Source organism: Acartia tonsa, chromosome 5 (genome assembly GCF_053477335.1).
Source record: "Acartia tonsa isolate MP-2025a chromosome 5, ASM5347733v1, whole genome shotgun sequence".
In the NCBI taxonomy this organism is placed as follows: Eukaryota; Metazoa; Arthropoda; class Copepoda; order Calanoida; family Acartiidae; genus Acartia; species Acartia tonsa.
Window position 1 is genome coordinate 2,736,099 of NC_137264.1, and position 16,536 is coordinate 2,752,634.

At 30.4% G+C, this 16,536-nt stretch overlaps 1 protein-coding gene across 1 annotated transcript in view; it reads left to right on the forward strand.

Moving 5' to 3' along the window:
* Window positions 1-13,891: 13,891 nt before the first annotated feature.
* The window catches only part of LOC145318536 (sex peptide receptor-like), a 33,044-nt gene continuing 30,399 nt past the window's right edge, over window positions 13,892-16,536 (forward strand). The window contains exons 1-2 of the mRNA XM_080159852.1: window positions 13,892-14,058; window positions 15,265-15,292. Coding sequence (XP_080015978.1) covers window positions 13,991-14,058; window positions 15,265-15,292 — 96 coding nt within the window. The 5' untranslated portion in view covers window positions 13,892-13,990. The remainder of the gene's footprint in view (window positions 14,059-15,264; window positions 15,293-16,536) is intronic.

The following is a 16,536-nucleotide window of genomic DNA, read 5'->3' on the forward strand; positions in this document are numbered from 1 at the left end:
TGCACGCTTGGACCCTCAGATGTCAAAACTTTATTTTAGTGTTTGGCCAAAATGACTTAGCAATTGTATCTGTAAGTACGTCTAATAACACCCTTTGCTATTTTTAAAATCCTAGAAAATTTTTTTTGCAAGAAAATTGCATAAATTCGCAACCTTTTTTAGAGCCACTACATAACTCAAGTTTTAAAACTTTTTATATAAAATTCTTTTTACAAAAAATATCAATAATTACTTAAAATTAAACCTGAAAGAAAAAAAATCTCATTACACGTGTTAATTTGCATGTTTTAGGTCTTTTTTTGAGGAAAGTATAACTTCCACATTTTTGACAATAATATATTTTTTTAACATTTCAAAGTAAAATATAATAAAACTTAAACGATTTTTCTTGAATTATCAGTTGAAAATTTCATCAAACATGCAATTTAAGTGATGAAAATTTAATAAAATCATTTTTTGAATGTTTAGATTTACCAATTTTCTACATTTAAAACAAAATGTTAACAAAATTTAAAAACATTCTAATATATAACTTTAAAAATCAATAACATTTTATAAAATGATGTTTTAAAAAATAAATCATTAAAAGGTATTAAAATGCATTTTAAGTTGCTTAAAATTAAAACGAGAATATCTTTTTACACTTTATTCTTTGTAATAGAGATTAATCGTCATTTGCTGAAAATGAAACATTTAATAAACTAATTGAATCTTTTTGTGACCATGTTTAAACTTTTTAATTTTTACACTAAGGTGTTTTTTAATGAAAATCTTTGTTGAATTCTCTTTTGCGACAAAAAAAGAAAGGTAATTTTTTACTATTTCTAGGTTATCTTATGTAATTTAAACTATATAATATGAAATAATTTTTAATTGTCTTTCTTTTGAGCAACAAAACACTGTAAAATGTAACATATATGCAAAAATAACAATTTTTTTAATGAATATTATAATATCCTTATATGACATTGCGTCAGAGCTTATTCTTTAGATCATATGTTCATGAAAAGTAGTCATAAACTTGGAGGGTTGCGCTATTTATTAGAATATTAAATAAACTTGAATGGTAAAAATATTAGCATAGCCTTTGTCAATTCAAATGCTTTAGGTATATTATTCGGAAAGTTAGTTAAAAAAGAGAGAATTTGCTGTGTATACTGTTGAAAGACTTTCAAAAATGTAAATTACAAAGCAATCCTAAAAGATCGGGTCGTAGGCGAGTCTTAGTCGGGGGTTTTCTGATAGCAAATAATGCGTTATTGGTATACAATGTAAAAAAAAACATTTTAAAGAAATTCTTTAAATAAAACCCAACGTGTATTGACAGTACAAACATCTTAATGCTAGCAGACATATGTTTATCAACATTTGCAGAAAACTATTTCCACAAGAAAAATTATTCAGGTTTCTACTTCACAATTTTAAATATTTCTTTCTGATAAAATGTTTGACATATATCGTATAATCATTTACCAAAAAAAAATATTTTGATAATTTAGATTTCAGAGAAGATTAATCCTTTCAAAAAACTAAGACGACATTTTGCATCTTCTGTCATGACATTTTAGAAAAAATATAAAAAACCAAAATTTAGTATGAAAACTATTTTCATCGATTTTTCTGAAGGTACTATCGTATTCTGTGGCTTTGTTATTATCATTTACTTATATCGAAAGTGCCAAACATTGTACCCTAACTTATTCATTTAATAAAAAACCAAGCGTGATTGGTCAAAATTAATTAACTTAAAATGCATTTCCGCTTTTAGATAAAGAATTATACAAAAAAACGAATTTTATAAAAAATCCTTAAAATTTGATGCAGATTTTAAATCTCCCCCTAACATTAAAATTCCGGAAAACTTATATATCTTAATACGTATGGATGTTGACATATTTGTTTGCAATAGACTTTTACACCTATATTTATAGTGTACATCTTTGTAAACCCTCTAAAGTTTTAAAAAAAATAAGCTTATTGCTTTTCAGTGTTTATAAAATGTATGTATTTTTATAAAAAAAAGTATCAAATTTTCATTAAGTTGTCTCATCTAATTTCCTTTGAAAAGGATAGAAATTAATAATTTTTGAAATATGAGTATTTTTTTATAAAAAAAAAAGAGAGATTAGCTTTTATATTAATCTTTAAATCCTTTAAAGTGATAAATGAATAAATTGCATTTAAAAAAAACTTTTAGTATCCCAGCTAGTCCCTGAAGTATATATTTACATCTATTCATCGCAGTCTGCAAGTCTGTTTTTAAAAGCAAAGCTTTTCTATAATTAGGGTAGGTCCGACTGTCTGTCCATAACAATTTCCTCCTCTTTGTTAATCGTAACATGTTAGAATTGTTCTATAAATTTCAAAACATTGCATGATGATTTACTAAGGTACGATTTAGGTAGCGTTGCAACTATATAATCGTTTCCAGAATGTCCGTACGTCCATTCAAAACATCCTGATTTATTTTCTTTCTTGATGATAAATTTTTGTATGTTATAATTATCCTATGTATCTGATTTTTAAAAATACTGATTCTTGCTTGGTAATCTACAGGAATAAGGTATAGCTAACAAACCAAATAAATCTAAAATAATTTTTGGGGAGCAGTTGCAAATATCATCAAATCTACAATGTGTTGACCCCCTATAACAGCTGAAAAATGTGAATAGGTTTCGGGATTTTTTACCAATTAATTTCGTTGTTGGTATAAATGGGTAATCTATTGTTAAATTTTCTATGTTTTTATGGGAGTTGTCCCCTGGAATCAATTTTGTGGAACTGCAAGATAAACCAAGTTTACAACATTCTTATAGTAGACATAAAAAACTCTAGATTAACTATGGTATGTTTTGGATTTTTTTTTGTTTGTTTTAATTATTGGTCGTTTTAGCATAAGATATAATATTATAGTAAATAATAAGACTAGCCTCTAGCCCCTAAATAAAATGAATCGCAAATTTCCATGAAAAAATAGCGAATTCGCAAAATTCGTAAAAATTCTGTTTAAAAAATTGGGAGGGGGAGGGATGTTTTCAAGTTGGTTGGGGGTGTCCCCCCCCCCAAGAAAATAGCCTAAAACCACCACAGGACCAGTAGGTATAATCCCTGAAGAGTAGAATCCTATCGGTTCAGTGGTTACCGAGATCTTAAAGGACTGACGGATAGACATCAAGCTACTTTGTATTATAGGTAAATACATAAATTTAAAAATAAATACTTATTTTTACCTTTTAGCTACACTTTATAAAAGTAACTTTTTCTTAAAAGCCTTGTCGGCTTGAAATTTTATTTCTGGTTAGACGGATTATTACATCTGATTGGCCATCTAGGGTAATAAATATTTTTTTTCATGCAATAAGACGGTCCATTATACCTCTATTTTTATATCCTCCTTTTCTGTCTTTTTCTTTTTGTCTTTATCGACACACACACGCACACACACAAATACACTCTTCACACCCACAAATACACACACACACACACACGCACACACACAAATACACACACACACACACACACACACACACACACACACACATAACCTAAATAAGTTTTATATTAGTTTTCGTTTAGCACATAGATTTTACGTCTTTTTGTGTCATAAAAGGTAACATAACCCAGCTTATATCAGTAACGAAATTCATTTTTAAAAAATCACGAAACCTATACGTATTTTTCAGCTGTCTTTGGGGGGCAACATATAGTAAAATTGATGACTTCTTTATGTGCCCTCCAATTATTATTTAAGATTTATTTCACTTGTTGGTTATACCTTAAACCTGAACATAACAATCATAACTATTTTCGGATCTCTTCAAACTAGATTCACCCCCTCTCTTTCTGCATTCCCTTTGAACTGGATAATTCTGGATTATCTATTCCAAAACTTGTTAGCGATAAGGTGTTTATACAAGTGCGCCAATGTTTTTTTTTTATAAAATTGTAAAAAAATGACATCTGTTTGGTTTTCCTTTGCAATTAAGCTTTTTTTTAGGTACAGGGAAGGTTTTTAACTATTTTAGGAGAGCGTATCTCCACCCTCCCAATTTAAAATCAAATCGTAATACCCCTCCCCCCCCCCCCCCATCCATACTTTTCTGTACGCTAGGCATAAGTTTTGTTCTATTATTCAATTCTTTAAAATTATAAATACAATGTAAAGTTTGTTTAATGTTGAAATTCTAAATCCAGTAAAGCTCTTTGAAATCCTTTTTTTCCATATTTCAAATTTAGGTCTTTGAGAGAAGGATAGAAGTATTTGTAAAATTTTCTTTTTTAAAATTCTATCTAATGGCGAAAAATAGGAACCATACAAGATAATTAAATCTATGGCTTTAAGATGACGTTTCACAATTTTCAGGAAAGTTTAGTTGTTGTCCAAGAGAGGTATTTAGTGTCAAGGTTTGCTACCCTCTCCCCCAAAAAATTGTTATGACAAAGATCATGGCTAGGGGCGTTGCCACTAATATATTGTATTAAAGTAGGTTAAAAGTGTTTTTTCATGTGATAAGAATTTTCATTGAAGTCCAACAAAATGAAAAACAACTTATGAAGAAGTTTTGGTTAGGTTTCTTTTTTGCAGAAAATATTTCTTTTTTTGAAAATTTCTAAAACTATTAGTTCACGATTAAAATTATTATTAGGGCACTCCTGCCGCTATTTTAAAGTCAAGGCACAGTCACATACCTTATTTTTAAAGTTACGCCATTATTTTAAAGAACGTGTCCTAACTTTTGTGATTTTTATTTAACCCATTTTGGAGTGGTAAGGATCTCCGCCTGCCACATTCGTGACGAGCTACCAAGCTTCAAATTTTTGATTCTCCGGGCTTCAACAAAATAGATTTTTTTCAATAATAGAGGTCTACAAAAATAAACTTTCTTTCAATTTTAAACAGATATGAATTTTGTGTCTGCTAAGAATCTATTCAAATTGTACATTTTCATTTTCAATTCTCTTTCCTTCAAAATTGGGGCGATTAGATTTATTGCATTTTTGGGAAGAACCAATAATTCAAATTTGGTGTTTTACAAGACCGAATGTAAAAACTCTTATCTAAAAGCTATTTGCAGTGCTCAGTCGCTTTGTGTCATTTACTTATTAGGCATTGGAAAATCGAAGTTTTACAGCTATAAAAATAACTTGATGTTCTAATATGACAATCTAACTGTTCAGTAAAACAGTAAAATAAAACCAAGCACCTTGCGGGTTTAGATTTTTGGCTTTGGCGACCCTGAATCGTGGCTGCCAAGCCCTAATTTTAAGTCACTTATTAATGTCTGGTTGATTATTACTTTTTTAAAATCACATATTTTGTAAATATATATAAAATTAAGTATTTTTTGACTAGTATATTATTAGCTTGTTATTAAAGCTTTTTCTCGTATTCATTCGAATCCGGTGGACAGGAACCGGTTCTCATCCATACGAAAAACTATGTCTAGCATCGTATTATATCCAGCTTTCTACGAATATAGAAATGAACAATCATAAGATTAAAACCAGTTGTTTTAGCCCGGGCCTTCGGCACCTCGGGGCTAAAAAATCTAGTTCTAATCTTATAATAGCACATTCTATATCCGCGGAAAGCTGTTTATATTACGATGCGAGAAATAACTATTCTCTTTATAGACATCAATCTCCCTGTATAACTTTTTTTATTATAATGTTGATTGCTCTCACATCAAAAACCTAAAACACTTCAGCATAGCTCATCAAAACATTAGGAGCATTGACAAAAATTCAAATAATTTTCTATATCTACTAAATGAATTAAACTCTAACATAGATATAATATGCTTCACAGAAGTATGGGGTAACATTAATAACCTTATCATTCCTGGATACCACGAACCAGCAACATTACTTAGAAAAAACAAAAGAGGGGGGGGGGTTAGCATATACTGCAAAGATTACATAAACTTCAAAGTTATAAAAGAAATGACAGTTATAAAGGGTCATATTGAATTCCTAACCATCGAATATAAAACAAAAAACAAAACCAATATCCTTTCAACTCTCTACAGACCCCCTTCACAATGTACACATGACATCGAAAACTGCATTAAAGATATTAAACTGCTCTTGGAATATAAGGACACACATTTCCCAAACACTAACTATGATATACTTGGAGATCTAAACATGGACATCCTTAAATATAACACTATGGAAAGTATTAGAAAATTCTACCAGACCTTTGAAAATCAAAACATAATACCCCTAATCAACAGACCCACTAGAGTCACTAATAACACTGCTTCTATCATTGATAATATACTATCAAATAATTATAATAACAGTAAAAACTATATCATATGCAACTCAATTACTGACCACTTCTTAATCATTAAATCCATTCAAAAAACAGATATCACCTACAAAAATACTACCAACACTTATCACCGCAGAAAATTTAACACTGACAACATAAACCACTTCTCAAATAAACTAATCAATGAAGACTGGTCACACATTCTCAATACAAACAACACAATTGACAAATGGAACAAATTTTTCAATAAAATAGACAATATATTTAATGAATCATTCCCAAACAAAAAATACACCTTAAGAAAAGATAAAAAAAAAGACACCAATGCTTCGCCATGGATAGATGACGAGATTAAGAAACTATTCAAAATTGAAAGGAAATTATACCTTAAAAAACTTAAAAGTAAACTACCTTTACATAACACACAACACGTAGAGTTTAAAAAAGAGCTACAATCCAAAATTAGGAAAGCTAAAATTAAATACTATGAAAATGAATTCAAAAAAACTAAACACGACTCCAAAGCTATGTGGAGATCAATCAACAAAGCCACAAACAGACACACTAATAACAAAAAAAATACTAAACCTGACAAAATAATAATTAACAATAAAGAACTAACTGAAGATATCGACATTGCTACAGAGCTAAACAAATTCTTTAACGGAATTGGTACAGAGCTATCAAATAAAATTCATACAGACAATACCAAACAACAAGAATACATAAATAACATACATGAACAAAACACTAGGTTCAAATTCAAAAACATAACAGCTGATGATATAACAAAAATAAATAAGACACTAAAACCTAAACTATCTGCAGGACCAGATGGAATCCCAAGTGTCATAATCAAAACCATCTTACAAAAAATACCCAGAGTATTAGCTAATATAATAAACAGCTCACTACATTCAGGTATTGTTCACAACAGATTAAAAGCAGCAATCATCGTTGCAATCTACAAAAAAGGCAGCAAAACCGATCCTAACAACTACAGACCAATCGCTCTTATAAATGCCATTTCCAAAGTGCTTGAAAAAGTTGTTGCTCACCAACTAAGAATGTACTTAGAAAAAAACTATATACTTTCATGCAAGCAATTTGGATTCAGATCATTACACTCATGCATACATGCAATGATTGCAACTATGGAAAAAATCGAAAAGGACAAAGATAATAAGATGTCAACATCTTCCATATTCATAGATCTTACCAAAGCATTTGACACCGTTGACATAAACATACTACTAACCAAACTAAAAAAAATAGGAATACAAAATACAGAACTCAACTGGTTCAAAAATTATTTAAATGGCAGAACACATACATGCAAAATCGGAGAAAAATTCTCCAACTTTCTAGCTTCAAAAATTGGGGTGCCACAAGGATCAATACTAGGACCATTACTTTTCATCATTTATATAAATGATTTACCAGACATGATCAAATGCTTCATAAACCTCTTTGCAGATGACACCATGATTGCAGTAAGTGGCAAAAACAAAACAGAAATAGAAACCCTAGGAAACACTATAATGGCAGAAATCACTGAATGGTTCAACCACAATAAACTAACCCTAAACCCCACTAAAACCAGAATTATAAATTTCAACACAAAACAAGAAATTAACATAAAAATAAACGATACCATCATACAAACTGTTAAAAGCAATCACATTAATACTCAAGAATCCTCTTTCAAATTCCTAGGATTTCTATTAGATGAAAAAGCAAATTTTGATAGCCACATCAATAAAACAATAAGTAAATTAAATACATGCAATCATATCTTAAGAAACATAAAAAAAGAGATTCCAACAAAGCAAAAAATACTATGCTACAATGCACTAGGAAAGCCTTTCATAGAATATGGAATTAGCATTTGGGCACCAAACAACACAAAAGCTTTAAATACAATCACTACTATACAAAAACGTATCATTTTAAACATACATGGTTCATCACGAAGAATCCACACTGAACCACTCTTTAAGAAATACAAAATTCTTAAATTCAAAGATCTAATCACATACAATAACCTATTAATAGGACACTCCGTTTTCTATGAATACGCACCAACTGCAATTCTAAACTTAATAAAAAAAGAAGTTCCACATGAGAGACTACGCAGGAATATTTGGAACTTGAAAATAAACGGAGCAAACAAATCATCTATAACAAAATTTACCATTCCCAAAGACTGGAATGAACTAAATATAGAATTAAAACAAATAAAAAACAGAAAAAAATTTAAAAAAGCAATACTAAAACACTTTATAGATAAATACAAACTATTCATAAACTGTAGCGATCATAACTGCAATATCTGCTACTAAAACCTACACAGTAACCCTTGTACATGTCCATAAAATAATTACTTATAAACATACTCTCAGCCTTCAGCCTGCCTTGTCCTCCGCCGTCTTCTCACAATCAGTAACATGAAAATTATAATTAAGTCATGGGTAAATCTACAATAGTATCTATTATACAAATGTAGTGCCATGATCTTCCTAGTTATATTAATTATCTTATTATTGATATTGTTTATTCAATGTAATGAACTTATATAATAATTGTTATAATTAGTGGAATTAATAAATATCTATCTATCTATCTATATAGGGATCTTAAGGGATAAGACCACAGACGATAAATTGATGGACGCCTAAAATAATGTTAAACAAACAAAAATACCCCTTCTGTAGATTAAATTTATTGGTAAAAAAAGTTTTGACCAACCAATCAAGATATGATAAAAGTCTCCTATGTTTTTATTAATAACAGAACTGTTTATAAAACTTTGGGGACCAGTTTATAATTTACACTCAAATGTCCCATCCCACCCTGGATGAATAAGTTTAAAACGTTGCCAAATTTGCCTATTAAAGATGTAACATTTGACTATTAAACATGGGACTACAGTCATTAAAATCATGGATAAAGGCAAAGATAAACATTTTTAAAATTTGAAAGATTTTTTTGAAACTATGTATATTCTCGTTTATCCGTCTGATTTACTGACTTTCGCTTTTTTGGATGTTGTCATAATTGTTTTGTAATGACTATACCTATATGGCTGAGTTTTATGGTTTTTATTTCTTATGCTACATTCTATACTTGTTCTATTTTATGAGCTACTCTTCTGAATATTTTCACACAAAGTGTCTGTTAAGCAACCCCCCCCCCCTAATTTGTGAAATAAATTGAAATTAAGGAGTGTACCTAACTACTGTGAAGAGCCTGCCCCTAACCCTGTGGTGCCTCTATCCTGTAGGGAAACCCAAATAACTAGACCTAACCTAACCTTTAGTTTTAAACAAACCAAGGAAAAAACAAACAAAAACTACCCCTCAATCTAATTTTTAATTTATTTCTAGAGAGGGGGTGAGGAAGGGCTTAACAAAGTACCCTTCTGTATCAAATTATTATATGGAAGGAAGGGAAAGGCCAGTGGTAGAAAAAGCCCTTTGTTTACAAAGGTAAGTCGAATTTTTATTATTTCAGGGAGGATTTATAGAACGTAATATTTATTCTATCCACAATGTCCAAGCTATTTAAAAAACCTAAGTTTAATTTTACAAGAGATATTTTAAGGACAAGATAATTCTGTTATCATATCGATCCTGTTACTTTATTTATAAATTAGCTGGTGCGCCCCTATCATCGTGGGGCTCTATACTTAAAGAAATATGAAAGGTGCAGAAAAATAGCCCTAAACCATACCAAACTTAATCTCAAAAAATAAAATAGTCTAAAACCATCTCACGATATATAAGATGCCTCACTGTAAAGGAGAACAATATCGGTTCAGCGTTTAGTGAGATGTTTCACTACAGACAAAAAAAGCTGGGATTAGTCCCTTTCGTAACATCGCCCCATAAGGGGCGATTCGTCGTATTTTGAAAATGGCTTTTTACAGGTTATTTTAGGTTATATTTGGTTAGGTGATTGCCCCACAGGGTTAGGTGATTGGCTCGCATGTTGAGGGGGTGTGCGGTTCCCCATACTTTTAATTGTAGTGTCACTTTTTTCTAGGATTAATTTTTATTTGGAGGGTGGTGGAACCCCCACTCAAAATATGTAGTTATAAACCTTCCCTTGACCTATCCTAAAGGAGAACCATATTGGTTCAGTGGTTAGCGAGATCCTTTATTTCCAATTGAATACAGTTCTCTTATACTATGAACCCTTTAACCCTTTAGATAAAGTAATAGAAAGAACTACTTTTCTCGTATTCATTCGAATCCGGTGGATAGGAACCGGTTCTCATCAATACGAAAAAACTATGTCTAGCATCGTATTATAAACCGCTTTCTACGAATATAAAGATGTACAATCATAAGATTAAAACCAGTTTTTGTAGCCGGTGCCTTCGGCACCTCGGGGCTAAAAAAACTGGTTTTAATCTTAAAATTGTACATTCTATATCCGCGGAAAGCGGTTTATAATACGATGAAAGAAATAACTATTCTTTAATTTTGACTTTAGTTTGTCCCCAAAAGAATCTTGGCTAGAGACTAAAACATATTTCTTACTAAATATTTATGTAAATCCTTTTACATGAAGTATTAAGCTTTTTTGTCTGTAGCAAAGGATCTCGCTAACCTTTGAACCGACATGGTTTACCTGTGTAAGGAAGTTTCCAGGGAAGGTTTTTTTTACTCTTTTTGGGTTAGTTATCTCCTCCCTCCTTATAAAAATGACCCGCCCGCCCCCCCCCCCCCCTCGAAAAAAATTAATTGGTATGTTTTTTTCATTTTTAAAACTCAAATTGAAGAGGAAAGTTTTCCCCTCCCACCTTAAGTGACAAGAAATAGAAATTGGACTTGAAAAGTAAGAACAATTGGGCAACTCTTTCATAATGTTGTGACGTAGACAACATTACTGTAGAGTAGCTACGCTATAAAACAAATGGAGTAAGAAGTACTATGCATATGCTTTCATTATTTAATCTCTGAATTGAATGGAAGATAAATCTATTTTTATCTTATCTATGATGTCACAGATATATTGTAGATTCCGGGTGCTTTCACACAAAATACCCTGGTCACCACCAATTCCCCACCCTCCCTTTACTTTAAATTAGATTGAAAATAAGAAAGGGGGGGGAGCAAAAAATTTAAACCATAATTTTTCGTTTAACTCATTTCAATAATTTGTAATTCTGATATTATAAACTGGCTAATATGATATCAATGCTTTTAAGAGAATAAGATGAAACATGAAACAGTTCCTGTTTGGTAACCGTGACACAGTTTAAAATTCACTTTTTGTTTTGTTTTTGGATACATAAATTGTTCATTAATTTGTTTTCTCTTAGTTTGTAAAATAAATTCTAAAAATTTCCTACATAGTTATACTTTTGTAACACTCGCGGTTTTGTAATTTCGCGGTTTTGTAACATTCGCGGTTTTGTATCATTCGCGGTTTTGTAATTTTCGCGGGTTTGTATCCACTCCGTTTATAATACCCTAAAGGTATCATAAATCATTATAGAACAAGGATGACAACATTCGTTAAAGAGGATCTCTGGAACGATAGGACAAACAAACATTTAAACATGTAGAGTGACTGGAACTGAATAAGCAGAATATTAATGTACATGTCTAAACAAAATCGTAAGTAAATTTGTTTTATAATTTTTATTGATTTTAGTAAAAAATAAGTATAATTAATGAATAGTCAACCGTACAAAGCAGAATTGCAAATCAAATTTAAACCATTCCCTCTGCCTATCTTTTAATTCGAAAGAATTAATAATTCATACTCTACAACGGACGGTGGGACGTAAGCTTAATTGTAGAGTATCTGCGCTACTAGAAATATGAAGCTATCACAAAGTATCCATAAAAGATAATTGTATGATACACTCAATATAATTAAATATAAGATAAACTTCTTTTTAAAAGCGAGGCTTTTCTATAATTAGTTTCGGTCCGGCCGTAAGTCCGGAACGAATATCTTTTTTCGTTAATTTAGGCATGTTAGAATTGTCCCAGCGATTTCAAACTTTGAACCCAGTAATAGTGTCTGACTAATTATGACGTAAGAAAAAAAAATTAGCCAATGAGAGGTCATTATTGACCAATGTTAAAATTTATAGTGGCCTCTCATTGGCTAATTTTTTTTCTTACGTCATAATCAGTCAGACACTATTACTAGGTTTCAAACTTTGGCTGGTGATTCCTGTAACTACTCTATAATCTCTACCAGTATATACGTACGTCCATTTTAAACATGCTAATTTTTAACCTTTTTAACAAGAAACTTTTATGTGATATTATCATCCTATTGATCTGATTTTTGGAATACTGATTCCTAGGACAACAAAGTACAATGTTATAAGCGAATAATCTCTAAATAGTCCTAAAATGTAAGTGTGTCCTGAAATAGTATCCTGTTTTTAAGCAGTTTTTCAACCACTTACTTACAATTTTGATATTTCAACAAAGATGGCAACATCAATTAGAGCGAATCTCAACAAATAAGACAAACAGACAAATAGCAGATGTTAAGAGGTCATAAAAGAAAAACAAACGAGGATAATGGAATAGGAAATTTCGGGAATATTCCCTTTCGTAACATCGCCCCATAAGGGCGATTCGTCGTAATTTTAAAATGGCTTTTTATAGGTTATTTTAGGTTAGGTTATATTGGATCAGGTGATTGCCCCACAGGGTAAGGTAATTGGCCCCGCAGGGTTAGAGCCCCCCGCAGGGGCTAGATATAGGAGAAGAGCTTCTGTGAAAAATACGAAGAATCGCCCCACAAGGTGCGATGTTACGAAAGGGACTATACCCAAAATTTCTAAGCCTTTAAATAATTAAATAATTTATTGTCCTCTAAAGCATAACAGACAGACAAACGGATCAAGAAAGTTATATGATATATCCACAATGATATTGTGCCATTTTGTCCTAGGCATCATTGTTACACACAAAAATTAGACAAATAGGATAATTATATCATACACAAATTTGTTGTCAAAAAAAAGTTAATAATCACTCTGTTTAAAATGGACGTACAGTTTTAGAGTTGTACCTAATTATTAGAGATTAATCGTAGCCATCAAGCAAAGTTTGAAATCGATAAGACAATTCAATCATGTATAAATTAACGAAAATAGCTAACCGTTACGGAAGTATGGACGGACGGACTGACCCTAATTATAGAAAAGCTTCGTCTTCGTCAACATTTTTAAGTCAAACATTTTGCTGAAGTCAAACTTACATTAATTATAAAACTAATTCAAACTATTTTATGTACTAAATAATAAATATGAAAAAAAAGCTTTAAAGAAATAAGAAATATTATAAAAGGTTTTTTTACAGTTGTCCGCGGATATGTTAATAACGCTTTTTTATATTTGGAAACATGATTTAATTCCTACGGAAAAAAATATCCCTTAAATGTAATATAATATGAAATTATTTTTTCTCCATGGAGTATCGGAGAAATCTACTCCGTTGAATTGGTCGGAGATTTAGTTAGACCAAGCTCTGATTTGCCCCCAGAGTAAAAAACTCATACACTGAGAGAAATATATTAATGTTCATCCGTTTTAATCTCTAGTTACACGTAGAACGAGTAACATCTACCATTAAAATAGAAAGTGTTTTAAATAAAATAAAATAATTATTTGAGTTTAGAATATAGAAAATTATTTAGAACAATTGAAAATCTGCTGTGAGTTCTTAGCTCATTATGAGCCTTAGTGACGAATTTGAGTTTGATTTTGTTGAACAGGCAATTAATAATGGAAGTAATGATAGGTAAGTTGAATAATAGTTATTTCTTTCATCGTATTATAAACCGCTTTCCGCGGATATAGAATGTACAATTATAAGATTAGCGCCATTTTTTTAGCCCCGAGGTGCCGAAGGCACGGGCTAAAAAAACTGGTTTTAATCTTACGATTGTACATCTTTATATTCATAGAAAGTGGTTTATAATACGATGCTAGACATAGTTTTTTTTGTATGGATGAGAACCGGTTCCTATCCACCGGATTCGAATGAATACGAGAAAATCAAATATAGAGAGAAGCTGCATAAAAAGAATTGAAAATGTATTTCGAAAACTTTTAAGTTGAAAAATATTAAGAATTACTGTCTATAAGAATCTCTGCAGGAATACTATTTAAACACAATGACAAAATTAGTGATTTTTTAAAAATTCGCCAACAAACAAGGAAGTTTGATAAAAATAATAATCACTCTCGGCTAAATAACAGACTCATGGTCTGGTATTTATAGAGAAGTATAGAGAACCTGTGCTACAAATAATTTATTCTCATTTGAATTTTTTATAAAATTTTAGCTTTTTAAAATTTGTACAAAGACCACCTCAATAGTTCTATAGAATAACTATTTTGCATCTTTGGTTTCCGCAGGTTCAAAATACTTATTCTGATCAGTACATTATTGTCATAACAATTTTATGTACGTTCACAAATACAAAAAAGAATACATTAAGCTTCCGATGAAATGTTCTTTTCTGTTATTTATATATAAATTAGAAAATTGGGATTAAGTAAAAAATACGAAGAAATATGATTTTGTAGTTTCCCTAAATTGACAACAACATTTTGATAACATAAAAAAAGTAATTTTATGCGTTTTTTTTTATAGTAAAGGTTAAAATCCACTTCTAAACCCTTGGAAATCACCCATTAAAATTTACCTAAAAATCCTTTGTATTTTTTACTTGACCTGAAAATTGATATGATTTTTGTGCACAAGTAATATTATATTTCTTTTACAGAGACCTAATTATTATCATATTTATTGATACCGGCTGCGTTCGCCTCAAGAGGCATAAAGGGGGAAAAAGAGGTCACCAAATTTGTTCTAATTTTGGAAATATTTTGTCAAGGGTCAATTTCTCTTGCCACAGCGGTTTGTAAGATCTTTTGGTACAGATAGACACCCTCAATCTTATTATAAAAAGCTAAATTAATTCTTTTTTTTTATTTCAAGCTGCCTTTCTTCTGGACTATGCTATCAGGTAAATAAAATTTCTGGACACTGAAAAATAAGATTTGTAATAATGTAAAGGTTAATGAACAATAAATTATAAAAAAAAACATATCACCCCCTTGCCTAATAGCGCCCTAGACCATGCTAATCTTTCCTGAAAATTTTGAAACGGTCAGCTCAGCCGTTTATGAGAACTTAGCGAACAAACCTTAAACACACACCATTTTTACTTTGTAATAAAGAATGGTAATAAGATATTAATTTTTGCTCAGTTGTATGGATTAATTATTACATTTGTTGGGAATAATTGGCAACAAATGTAAATTAACAAGTAATTAATTACATTCTGACACATAATAATTATGGAGGGAGGGAGGAGACATTGGGTTGTTTATTACACTAGTCCCCCAATTTTTTAAAATAACGTTTTCTTATAAGTTGGCTTAACAACTTTGGGGATTTAGTGCATTTTGATTGGTTGGTTAATTAAGTTAAGTGTTCAAACGACTTAACCACTAATTGTAATCCACAGAAGGGGAAATTTTGTGTATCATAATTGGGGATGGTCATCAATTTATCGTTCATTGTCTTATCCCTTAAGATCCCTGCATAATAATACAATTACTTAGAATGGGAAGACATTGTCTAAATAAAGATTTAATATACATAAATATAACTTTAATGTTATATGAATAAGAGGAAAATAAAAAATAAAATGTCCAGTTACGCAGATATTGTCAATTAAACACATATAAGTATAATAACTTTTGTAGATTTAAGTAAATATAAAAAAATCTTCTTACAAAAATCAAATGGTTATAAAGTGTGCTAAAAATATCAAAATAATAACTCTAAATTTGGTTTTCTAACGTTAACAATGTTTTAAAATTTTACATAAGATCTAAATGTAAGATGTAACACTAAAAGAAAAAAAATCCTCTTATACATGTAAATTGAATAAAAGTATGGTATAACAGAATTTATGAGGATTTTTATCTTAAGAAAAGTTTATATTCCTTTAAAATTTCCGATGCACCCGTAGCATTAAGGGGCTCTGTTCTCAAGAGAAAGAGGGAGGGGACAAAAAAATAGCCTAAAACCACCAAAAAACTTAAAAATGAAAATAAAATAGCTTTACTACTTTATATAATACTAGCGGCTTCGCCCCTAGACTCTAGGGGCTTTTTTTCTGAAGGTTCAGGGGAGAATTTCAAAAAAAAAATTTAGATATTTTCTGTTTTTTATAACATTTTATAACTCTTTATAACATTT